The sequence below is a fragment of the Oncorhynchus mykiss genome, chromosome 11 (assembly GCF_057628025.1).
Source record: "Oncorhynchus mykiss isolate SJ-2025 chromosome 11, ASM5762802v1, whole genome shotgun sequence".
Lineage (NCBI taxonomy): Eukaryota > Metazoa > Chordata > Actinopteri > Salmoniformes > Salmonidae > Oncorhynchus > Oncorhynchus mykiss.
The window spans coordinates 15,668,719-15,680,174 of NC_143032.1; the positions used below are offsets into that span (position 1 = coordinate 15,668,719).

The 11,456-nt window shown below is 42.9% G+C and overlaps 1 protein-coding gene across 1 annotated transcript; it reads right to left on the reverse strand.

Annotated features, from left to right (window-relative positions):
* Nucleotides 1-8,209: 8,209 nt before the first annotated feature.
* On the reverse strand, nt 8,210-10,900 carry rpl21 (ribosomal protein L21). Its single transcript, XM_021620286.3, has 5 exons — nt 10,823-10,900; nt 10,561-10,622; nt 9,337-9,449; nt 8,704-8,854; nt 8,210-8,334 (listed from the first exon to the last, which is right to left on the reverse strand). Exons 1-5 carry the CDS (start codon nt 10,887-10,889, stop codon nt 8,245-8,247), a joined length of 483 nt encoding a protein of 160 aa, XP_021475961.1. The 5' UTR covers nt 10,890-10,900; the 3' UTR covers nt 8,210-8,244.
* Nucleotides 10,901-11,456: the final 556 nt, after the last annotated feature.

An 11,456-nucleotide genomic window follows, 5' to 3' on the forward strand; every position in this document is an offset into this window, starting at 1 on the left:
CATATGAGTCAGTTCTCTTACCTAGAAGTCCATCCACTGTGCTTGTGTGTGTCTGCCACCTCTGCCTGGCCCCACACCTTCATAGTGAAAGAGGAAAACATGTCTTTGGCACGCTAGTTTACTGGAGTCAGTTCAGCACCTGGATGCATTTATATTTTAGCAGACACAACTTACAGGAGCAATTTGGGTTAAGAGCCTTGCTCAGGGTTTCAAACCAGCAACCTTTCGGTTACTGGCCCAACACTCTTAACCACTAGGCTCCCTGCCGTGTCAGTCAGTTCCGTTGGTGTCTTGTGAGCACTGAGAACAGACCTCTTGGCTATTTTAAGTGCCATTTCTTCAACAAGATCACCCCTCCCCTGGATGAAAGGAACAGACTTTAGAACACGATATGAAAGTGCCATTATTGGAGGCAGTTAGTAAATGCCCCTCAACCGAATATTATTGCTAAACATGTTGCATTACACAACCATTAACGTCAGACACAAATCCAGACCTGCAGTAATGAGGATTTATTTGATACATAACTGAAAGAGTCGGCTTCTGAAAACAAATTGAACAAAAAGACTTCACAGCGTAAAGTATAGGTTCCTCTTCCACAGGTTTCAGAACACCCCCGTGGTTCTGATGGACCAGTCCATATCAGGGCATGGGTGTTACATGGTGTAGGAGCTAGTGTTACGGAGTTGGGCAGCCAGTCTGCTGGTCTCAGACCGTGTGGACAGTCCCGGACTCCAACTGAGTCTGATGGGACATCTTAAGACTGTTGTCTTTATTTGCTCTGATCTTAACTTTTTTTTTTACACATAATGTTTCTGCCATCATTTCCCATGACTGAAAAGAGCTTCTGGACATCAGAACAGCTATCACTAACCACCCCTTTGAAGTAGAAGTCCTCGTCCAAATAGAGGCGGTGATCCCAGACCAGGCCCTAATCCCCAACACTCATAGAAGGGGAATACTGCCCTAGAGGCCGATGTGAGAGCACCCTGGTAAGACTATGTCGGTGAATTCATTTTAAAAATCACCTCTACCCTCTTACCTAATGTGCAATCGCTGGAAAATAAACTGGATGAGCTCCGTTTGAGACTATCCTATCAACGGGACATTAAGAATGAATATACTATGGTTCTCAGCGTCATGGCTGAACAAGGACACGAATAATAGAAATGTAGCAGGGTTTTTCTATGCATCAGCAGGACAGAACGGCAGAATCCGGTGAGATCAAGGGTGGTGGTGTGTTTAACGGCTGGTGCGCAATCTCTAATATTAAGGAAGTCTCAAGATTCTGCCCACTTGAGTTAGAATACCTCAAACTGTCCCATTTACCACCACAAACCAACGCTGGCACTAAGACGGCACTCAACGAGTTGCATAGGGCCACAAGCAAACAAGAAAATGCTAATCTAGGAAGCTCTCCTAGTTGCCGGTGATTTTGATGCAGGGAAACTCAAATCTGTTTTACCTCATTTCTACCAGCAGTTCAGCTGTGTGACTAAAGGGATAACAACTCTAGAGTACCTTGATTCCACACAGAGATGCATACAAAGCTCTCCCCCGCCCTCCATTTGGAAAATCAGACCATAATTCTATCCTCCCGATTCCTGCTTACAAGCAAAAACTTAAAGGTTGTACCAGTGACGCGTTCAATAGGGAAGTGGTCCGATGAAGCGGATGCTAAGGTACAGGACTGATTTTCCCATGCCTTCCCTCCTCTCCTCTCCTGAGCCCAGACTGGAATATGTTCCGGGATTCATCCAACGGCATTGGGGAGTACACCACATCAGTCATCAGATTCATCAATAAGGGAATCGACAACGCTGTCCCAACAGTGACCATATGGGTACAGTGTCTTCAGAAAGTGTTCCTACCCCTTGACTTACAGCCTGAATTCCAAATGATTTAAATAGATCCCATTTCCATCTACACACAATGACAAAGTGAACACATATTTAGACAATTCAGCAAATATATTGAAAATGAAATACAGACATCTAATTTACTTAAGTATTCACACCTGAGTCAATACTTTGTAGAACCACCTTTGGCAGCAATTACAGCTGTGAGTCCTTCTGGGTAAATATTTTTTTATTTTAATTTTACCCCCTTTCTCCCCAATTTCGTGGTATCCAATTGTTAGTAGCTACTATCTTGTCTCATCGCTACAACTCCCGTACGGGCTCGGGAGAGACGAAGGTTGAAAGTCATGCGTCCTCCGATACACAACCCAACCAAGCCGCACTGCTTCTTAACACAGCGCCATCCAACCCGGAAGCCAGCCACACCAATGTGTCAGAGGAAACACCGTGCACCTGGCAACCTTAGTTAGCACGCACTGCGCCCAGCCCGCCACAGGAGTCGCTGGTGCGCGATGAGACAAGGATATCCCTACCGGCCAAACCCTCCCTAACCCAGACAACGCTAGGCCAATGCTAGGCCAATTGTGCATCGCCCCATGGACCTCCCGTTTCTGGGTAAATCTAAGAGTTTTCCACACCTTTTCCAATTGGTTGTTGATCATTGCTAGACAACCATTTTCAGGTCTAACCCTTGCCACTCTTCAAGTAAACACTAACTTGGCCACTCAGGAACAGTCACTGTGTCCTTGGGTAAGGAACGCCAGTAGATTCAGCTTTGGGTTTTTAGGTTATTGTCCTGCTGAAAGGTGAATTCATATCCCTGTGTTTGGTGGAAAGCAGGCTGAACCAGGTTTTCCTCTAGGATTTTTCCTGTGCTGAGCTCCATTTTTTAAAATTATATCCTGAAAACTCTCCAGTCCTTAACCACTACACACATACCCAGAACATGTTGCAGCCACCACTATGTTTAAAAATATAGAGAGTGGTACTCTGTAATTTGTTGTACTTGCCCCAAACATTACTTGGGACAAAAAGTTGCAAATTCTCTTACAGCCCCAAAAGTTACACCTATGAGAAAGGGTCAGAGCTCAGGCGGATGTGGTAGAGCCTAAATAGCCTCGTAGAGGCCCGTGTGTGTGTCATCTTCACTGAAAGGGCAGCAGATGTGCGTGTTCAATCTTGTGCAGCAGGACCCATGTTTGTCATTTTCCGATATGTCCGTCACTTTTCCTTCACCCACTCAAAACCGGTAGAGTCGAAGTGTCACAGTGAGTTAGGTTACTACTCAAGTCCATTCAGTAACATTTCTGGTTCAAACACATTCAGAACTAAACCCTAGCCTCGGAGCCAACCTGCTGCTTTGCTTTAGCCAACTGGTTGTCTTGACAAATGGCTCGGAAAGGCAACAATGTAGTATTGTAGAAAGATCAGCCATCCAGCCTCAAACAAACCAGTCATTGACAGTGAAGTGAACCATTGCCCTTTAGGATAGTGAAGCTTCACACTCACATGTATGGCTTCTCTCCACTGTGGCTCAGCCCATGTCTGGTGACCCGGTAGCGGATCCAGAAGCTCATCACAGTTTAAGTGAGAAGGGTTTCTATGGAAGAGAAACATCAACATCATGGATTCCTCTCTGTAACAAACACATAATACCCATGTGTTTCTGACCCCCAGACACATTAACATGCATCTATTAGTAAAAAAACAACATAGGATGTCCAGTCTTTGATCTAACAGAAATGAGAATTTCAAGCCCAAGGAGCTAAGATCTGATCTCTTTGGGACCATCTGTTGAAAGAGGCTAAAGCTGGGCAGGACAGATATAAACACACCAAACCTGTGTGCTTACAAAGATTGGCATCTAATTTCCAAGATTTATTGAAGGTGGCTTCGCAGTTCACAAAATAACAAATACAACTTTTTTTGATCCTTTCCCCTATTTTAATTGTATAGGTGGTAAAGAACCACCTCTAATAAAAACCGAGAGCAGGTCATTTACCACACTACATGGTTTGACACACCTGAGGATGATATATTATATTGGGCGATACCACTATTGGATAATACAGGGGTGTTTCAATTCACGCAATGGAAAGTTAACTAAATGGAAAGCAAATTTTGTCTTGGTAGCCTAATAAGTATTTTCATTATTTTGGAGAAATATTGATGTTTAATAAATGAATATTGGACATCTGCTTTGTGATTTTATTCACTCATCACCCTACATTTGACATTGGTTCATTCCTGTTTGGAGGAAGTTAGGAACAGTGAATCGATGCAAACAGCCTGATAGAGAAAGGACTCATCATGGATATAACCTGTCTTAGCATGGACATTGCCATTGAGGGCTTGCATGTTTCCACCATTTTAAAGTAGTCAGCTGGGTGGGAATCCCTATGGGTTATAGCCTCAATGGTGCTGCCCATGCTGTCACACACGCTATAACGCATATGTGTCAAACTCATTCCAAGGAGGATCAAGTGTCTGCAGGTTTTTGCTCCACCTTTGTACTTGATTGAAGTCACTAATTAGTAAGACACTCCCCTCACCTTGTTGTTTAGGTGTTAATTATTATAGATTTATTTTTAAACTGCAGACACTCGGCCCTCCTTTCAACGAGTTTGACACCCCTGCTTTAATGGCACAGTCCTCTATCTATCTCTATGAACAGCCTATACAGAGTTGTGACGAGGAGTGTCTGCAGGGGTTTCAAACTCATTCCATGGAAGGCCTAGTGTCTGTGAGTTTGGGGTTTTCCTTTCAATTAGTGTGTACACAGGCAGCCCAATTTTCACTAATTGGTATTTTGACCAATCGGATTAGCTCTGAAAAATATCTGCTGTGATTGGTCAAAAGACCAATTAGTGGAAAAGTATCAGAATTGGGCTGCTTGACTGAACTCAGCCAAAATAGCCTCTCTTGCAAATGGATGTGTTTGGGTTTCTGGCTCTGATTTTCTAGATCTAAATGATGTTATTGGTAAATTGAGTAGACTAGCCAGCAGTTGTTGTGATTCAGGTCCTTGAACTTACCTTTCTCTGACTGATTGCAGGCTTTAATATTGTTATCCAGACTCCTGACACTCTGCATCGCTATCTTCTGTCTGTGTGCGTTTGTAGTATGAGCTAAGTGACTGTCTGTCTCCAGTCATCAAACGCACATGGAAATTGCAGCCCTAATCGTGGTCTTATCAACCAGCTCCATACTGGGATTTACAGTCAAAACCCAGTCTTCATTCTCCTACTCTCTCCCAATGTGATCCTCTTTAACCCACAAGACTGAGTCATGCAATTATGAAGACCGTTCAACCCACTCCCAATGATGACACTGCTCTTTACTTAGATTAACAATGTAATATGTTTCCACAAGGGTACTTAATTGTGAAAACAAAACATAACATTTTCAATACAATATGGTCTGCCCATTTCCTAAAGACTAGAGACCAACTACCATGCATGTGTCATTTTCCCATGATCTGGTGAGAAACCTTTGGCTGACTTCTCTGAATGAGGCATATTAAGAACTCCAGGGCGTTACCTCTGCTCCCTCCCACGCTTCAGGTCACCCGCCACCGTTATCAACCTCTCCCTGTCCGGTCACACTGGCCCAATCCCTCCACTGACAGGATCAATAACCCTAGTTCTGTATATGACCATGGTCTTCACTGATAACCACTACTGACAAGTAGAGGGGGAAGAAAGACCCTATCTGTCCACCTATCCCCCAGAGAGATACAGTGTGCTCTGTGTTTGGCCTGGGATTTCCTAGCTCCATTGTCCACCCCCACCCCCCAAACGAAACACACACACATACCACACACTCCCCCCTCACATTACTGACACAAATACACCCTTCATTTACTCACTGGCAGTCCTTCAGCGGGTTTAATCCGACTCTAATCAGGCCAGAGACAAAGAAAAACAGAGAGAGAGAGGTGGAACAAGAAGGGTTGACAAGTGTGTGAGAACAACATGAACTCATGGAAACATTGTGGATAGAAAGAGAGAGACAGTCTGATGTCTGTCGTTATTATCATCCCATACAGCTTCTGCTCTCCTGCCTCCACCAGTGGTGTGAGTGGTTAATGTGTGACACACAAGGTCGATATGGCTGCTCTGGGCTGCTGGCTGAGTTGACAGCCTCAATCTGTGTGTCGAACGTGTGTGATTAAGGAGCCCATAGTGATCCATGGCTTTTATCCACAAGTCCCGTTCCACACCACCCCTCCTTTCTCTCTCTCCTCCCTCCCTCGCTCTTTTCCTCTCAGACTGTTTACTTTTTCCTCCTTCAATCACTAACTTACATGAGTCAGCACTCCAGATGAAGGCCCATTCTGTCTGTGAGAGCAGATTCACACAGTTTCATTATGTTTCCTTCTTTCGTACTCTTTCATATCCTTGTTCTGTCTGACGGTACAGATATGACTATATTTAAAGGAAGCTCCATAGGTGAAACGGTAGGTGCCCAACAATATAGGCAGTTATCTAAGCACCCAGGCCTCAACGCAGTCTATACTGATCAATAACCAGGGATTTGGATGTCCGCTACTGATTGATCACATTGATTTTGGGTGTAACCCCAGATTGTATTCATTCAGCTTGTTGGACAATTGTTCCACCAGTTATCTTCTGCCTTTATGAAGACAGACATGGGTAACAGGGGCTGTAGGTTTGAGGTCTTTATGAGGGATAGTATCCCACCAATGGGAACACTAATAGGCTGCATTTACACAGGCAGACAAATTCATATCTTTTGCCCAATTATGGGCAACAGATCTGATGGGTCAAAAGACCATTAGTGGAAAAAATATATTGGTCTGCCTTTATAATTTTAAAAGAATCGGGGGCGGGGGGGGGGGGGAATAGAGGCATTTTCAAAAATGCAACGACACAGGACATACCACAGAACTAGAATGATATTCAGATAGACAACACTCATCAAGCATGACATTTCTATAAAGAAAGTGATACATTTTCATATACATTCACGATATGGCTCATTACCTGATAGCGTCAGTTCATGCTCTCTCTCCCAGCTGCTGCTACTATCTCAGTAAACTGGTCCTAATTGGAGTAAATATTGGGTAAAGAACTGAGGTAGGATGCGATAACATATGTCAGATACCCAGTCAGCCATTCAGGCTCTGCTGATTAAACAGCACAAGTCAAGATAGGACAGGGGTAGTCCCTCCTCCCTACACACAAAGTACACAGTCAAACAGTACCACATGACACACACACATAACAGGCATGGCTACACCACCAGAAAAGAGATGTAACACTTGAATGAAGAATGATGTACTTTACACTAAAGACTGAACACCAGCCTGTTGTGATTGTACTTGAAGGACATTTAAGGGCTCACTGCTCTCAAATGCATCTAAATCTGATCGGACACAATCAACATTTACAGGGTATAGCTTTTTCAGATGTATTCTCAGTAGCAGTCTATGACCATTGACAATTTTATAGGAGCCTGGGCATTCAATCATTCAAACTGTACTATGAAACAATGACAAATGTACTACATGGAATGCTATTCCACATCAAGTAACTCATAAGTAAAATCAGATAAAAGCTAAAGATAAATACACCTTCTGGAACTGTGGAGACGTGGACTGTTGTAGATATGTAGTATTAGAATAATAGCCTGAGGGCACACAATGTGCTGTGAAATGTATTGTAATGTTTTTTAAATTGTATGAAGCCTTAACTTTGCTGGATCCCAGGAAGAGTAGCGAAGGGGGATTCATAGTAATAAATAATCCAAGGATCAGCTCCTAGAGGAAGGCACTTACCCTGGTGCACATTGCCACCTGCTGGCCTGATTGGTGTACTAGCAGTTATTTCTAGGAAGTACAGTTAAGAAAGAGTTCAGAAATGTACATTTTGAAAAGGTCTACCTTGAACATTGACATATTTGCAACACAACCAACCCATTTTAATAACATACACCCAGATGTTCTTTATTTTTTGACAATGGACAGCACTCACATTTTAAAGTGTCAAAACACTTCACATTAACGTCAACTCAAATGCAAGTGTAGAGTGCCTGAAGTGGGTTGAGTAAAAGATGTGCGTATAAATTGAGACTGCTGTGCTTGGAGTTGTTTGCCGGTGAAATAGAAATCGCATTTCACTTCCCTACGAGTGATCAATGAAAGACAATCATTGAACGACAGCTGCAACCTAAGTCTCCCTGGACAGCACCTACATAACTCAAGGTATCACATAAGGGTCAGTTCTCCCCCTGCCCTGAACCATCTCCGTTTCCATTAGGTCGTTTTAGACACAGAAGTTACCAACATCCCTGCATGTTAGTGTACATAAGACTCAAGCTCACATAAATCTGTGCAGAAACAGTTTTATTTTGGTCAGCATAGTTATGCCATGAACTCATAGGGGATGGGCTCCAGCAGCTGGGGCTCATTGCCCTTGGTGCTGACAAAGCGGGCATCACGGGGAGCAGTGGGCTGCAGGGGGAGATGAGGAAAGGACAAATGCACAGATGAGATGCCACTACAAATAAAAAAATAATTAAATAAAGGTTAAATAAAAATAGCCATTTATCCTAAAATACTTAGTCATGTGTGCATACATTTATATGTGGGTACACAATTCAAAGGACTATCAGAAATGATGACATGGCTGAAATACCATTACAGAATGCGTCAAACAATCAAAACATTCCACTAGATGTGTTGATGTCCTTTTTATATCTTCAATCTGGAATGTTAAGTTACATAGAATAGTGACCAACAAGGCTGGTCCTAGAGAGCTATAGGATGTACAGCCTGTTAAAACACTACTGACAACGGCCCAGGTAAATGTGCTCTCCATACCTGCCGTTTCAGCTCCACCCAGGTGCCCTTCTGCTTGGCCTCCACTTTCCTCTTCTCGTTCTCCTTGACGCGCTGCAGGAAGCTGTCCCTGCTCTTAGAGTGCTTCACGTGCTCAATACGTACGTTGATCCTCTTGGCAAGGATCTTACCTCTACAGAGAGAAGGGGACACGTTTTCAGCTTGGAAATAAATCAGGGATGTGGTCAGCACAACATACAAAAGGCTACTGGTCACAAGATGGATGTAAGCAGCGTAATTGAGACCCTGACTTATCAGAAAACATAACGCTTCCAAATGGTGAAAGAAAGATGTGTGTTATGCCATGGCCTGCAAATGGTTTTTCTTGTGTCTCCTTCAACAACCCAAGTTCAAACATACGGTAGGTGCTTGGCCAAGGTGCTGAAGTACAAATACTGTCCCCCACGTGAATGACCACTTAGGACATAGGACGGCCCGGGTGGCAAAGTGAAGGTGGGGTTTTGAGATCGGCAGCAATCATACTTCTGCAACATTAACCTTCCATTACAAAGATACCGGCAGGGCACATCCATTCCCTTTATGAAAGACCTAAAACATGACCACGCTGGAAAGGAAACCGATACTGACCAATCCACCATACATTGCCATACTTACTTGACCTGCTTGTTGACAATGATGCCGACAGCATGTTGGGTTACGTTGTAGACTCTGCCCGTCTTGCCGTGGTAGCACTTGTGAGGCATTCCCTTCTGGATGGTACCTGTACCCTGGTGGAGACATTCACAATCTTAAGAGTTGGGTTTTGGTGAAGTCCAAAATATAACTAATTTAGTTACGCTGCAGTCACTACCAATAGCCAGGTTTCCATCCAATTTGCAACTGATTTTCATGTGAATATTCAAAAACCTGCACCAGAGGTCTCTTTACAGTCCCCAAGTCCAGAACAGACTACGGGAGGCACATCTAGTACTACATGGAACTCTATTCCACGTCAAGTATCGCACGCAAGCAATACAATCTGAAAAAATATAACACACCTTATGGTACAGCAGGGACACACCTACACAGACTTTGTGTTGTAGATAGGTGGTAGTAGAGTAGTGGCCTGAGGGCACACAATGCGTTGTGAAATGTATTGTAATGTTTTTGAAATTCTATACAGCCTTAATTTTGCTGGAACTTGTGCTGTGCTATGCCATGACCTACAATTGCAGGGAATTTTGTGTTGTGCTGGTCTCCAACAACCCAAGTTCAAACATACGGAAAAATGAAAAATACAAGTCAAATGTGTTTCCATTGCATTCTCAATAGCACAAAACCTATTGCATTATATAGAAAATGTGACCACTATCTTTAACCAACAGCTCACAGATAGCCTACCTGAAACTATCTACATTATGAGATTATTATAGATGAAAGCGATGTCATTTGTATGTATTTGTCAAACAGCAGCCAAGCATCAATCATGTCACCTGAATAAGACCCTGGATAATTATTGGACAGAAGCATCAAGTTCATCACCTTGCACATTCACCACCCTGTGAAGTTAATCAAAAACATTTATTCTGAGCCTAATAAACTGCATGGTTTCCGAATCGTAATGGGAGGTCCACACCATATCATTGCATGACTACAAATGTACTTCGATATGAGTTATTATATCAATATATGCACACTAACATGTTTCCATTGCCATTTTTTGCATTATTTATTTGACACAAAAAGATTCCAACCTAAAGAAGGCACAAATTGTGTCTGCATTTATAAAATTGTTCTGGTGTCAGCCTGATGGTGACTTTCATGCGTCAGGCATTTCATCAGCATGAAATAGATGGAAACCTGGTTAGTGAAACCTGGAAAAGGTGGAACAAACCCTACCTTGATGTCAACGATATCGCCCTTCCTGTAGATACGCATGTACGTGGACAGGGGAATGGGACCTGAGGAACAAAGTACATTGATTCCTCACCACCAAACAAAACAACAATTCGAAAATGGGCTTGGAGTAACTAATGAGGGCTACTCAGCTGTGGATCATGCCAGCAACACCCCTAATCTCGAGTTCTTTACTTCAAATAACTCAGAAATTGTAATGACCTAACGAGACATTTCATCTGCAGTCTTTCTGATATGAACTCACCATGCTTGCGGAAGGCCCTGCTGAACATGTACCTCGTCCCCCTCCTCTTGCCTCTTGTGTTCGTCATTATGCCTGATTACTTGAAAACATGGACATTCAAATGTTAGATAAACCCAACGGCAAAGTAGGAATTCTTAATTACTGTGGCTGTAAAAATGTATGATTACAAGAGTGGTCTAGGACTTTGTATACTAGGGTTTAGTACAGTCATTGGACGTGATACTGTCAGATACAAAAACTTAATTTAACCTCGCCATATGTATCTATGTGATGTAACTAAATTACCAATACAGTGGTCAGATTAACGTTTGCCTGACAACTGCAACCTGTTGTGACAAAGTGAATTTCACTGCAAAGAAAAACCATGTTGTCCGAATCATAACTAGTGATTATTATAAGATGTACACCAGTTACTAATAATAAGGGAACACGCAAAACATGGAAACGTCCGTCAAAAATACAACGCCAAAAAACGAACGTTAGCTATTGAAGTCCAACGTTACCTAGCTCGCAAACTCAGTCCAATGCCGCCTCATTTTCCCAGATTGACAATTAAGTTAACTGCCACGTTGCACCAAAGTTAAGTTATTTTGCATGTCAAATTCTCTGGCTGTGTATGCTATTGTGCCTAAGA

What these genes read in the sequence shown, in the direction of transcription:
- rpl21 (XM_021620286.3), bottom strand. Translation starts at nt 10,889, where the DNA reads ATGACGAACACAAGAGGCAAGAGGAGGGGGACGAGGTACATGTTCAGC. An exon ending in GCGATATCGTTGACATCAAG is followed by an intron (nt 9,450 to 10,560) that starts GTAGGGTTTGTT and finishes TGTCTCCACCAG; the next exon opens with GGTACAGGTACCATCCAGAA. An exon ending in GGGTGGAGCTGAAACGGCAG is followed by an intron (nt 8,335 to 8,703) that starts GTATGGAGAGCA and finishes CTCCCCCTGCAG; the next exon opens with CCCACTGCTCCCCGTGATGC.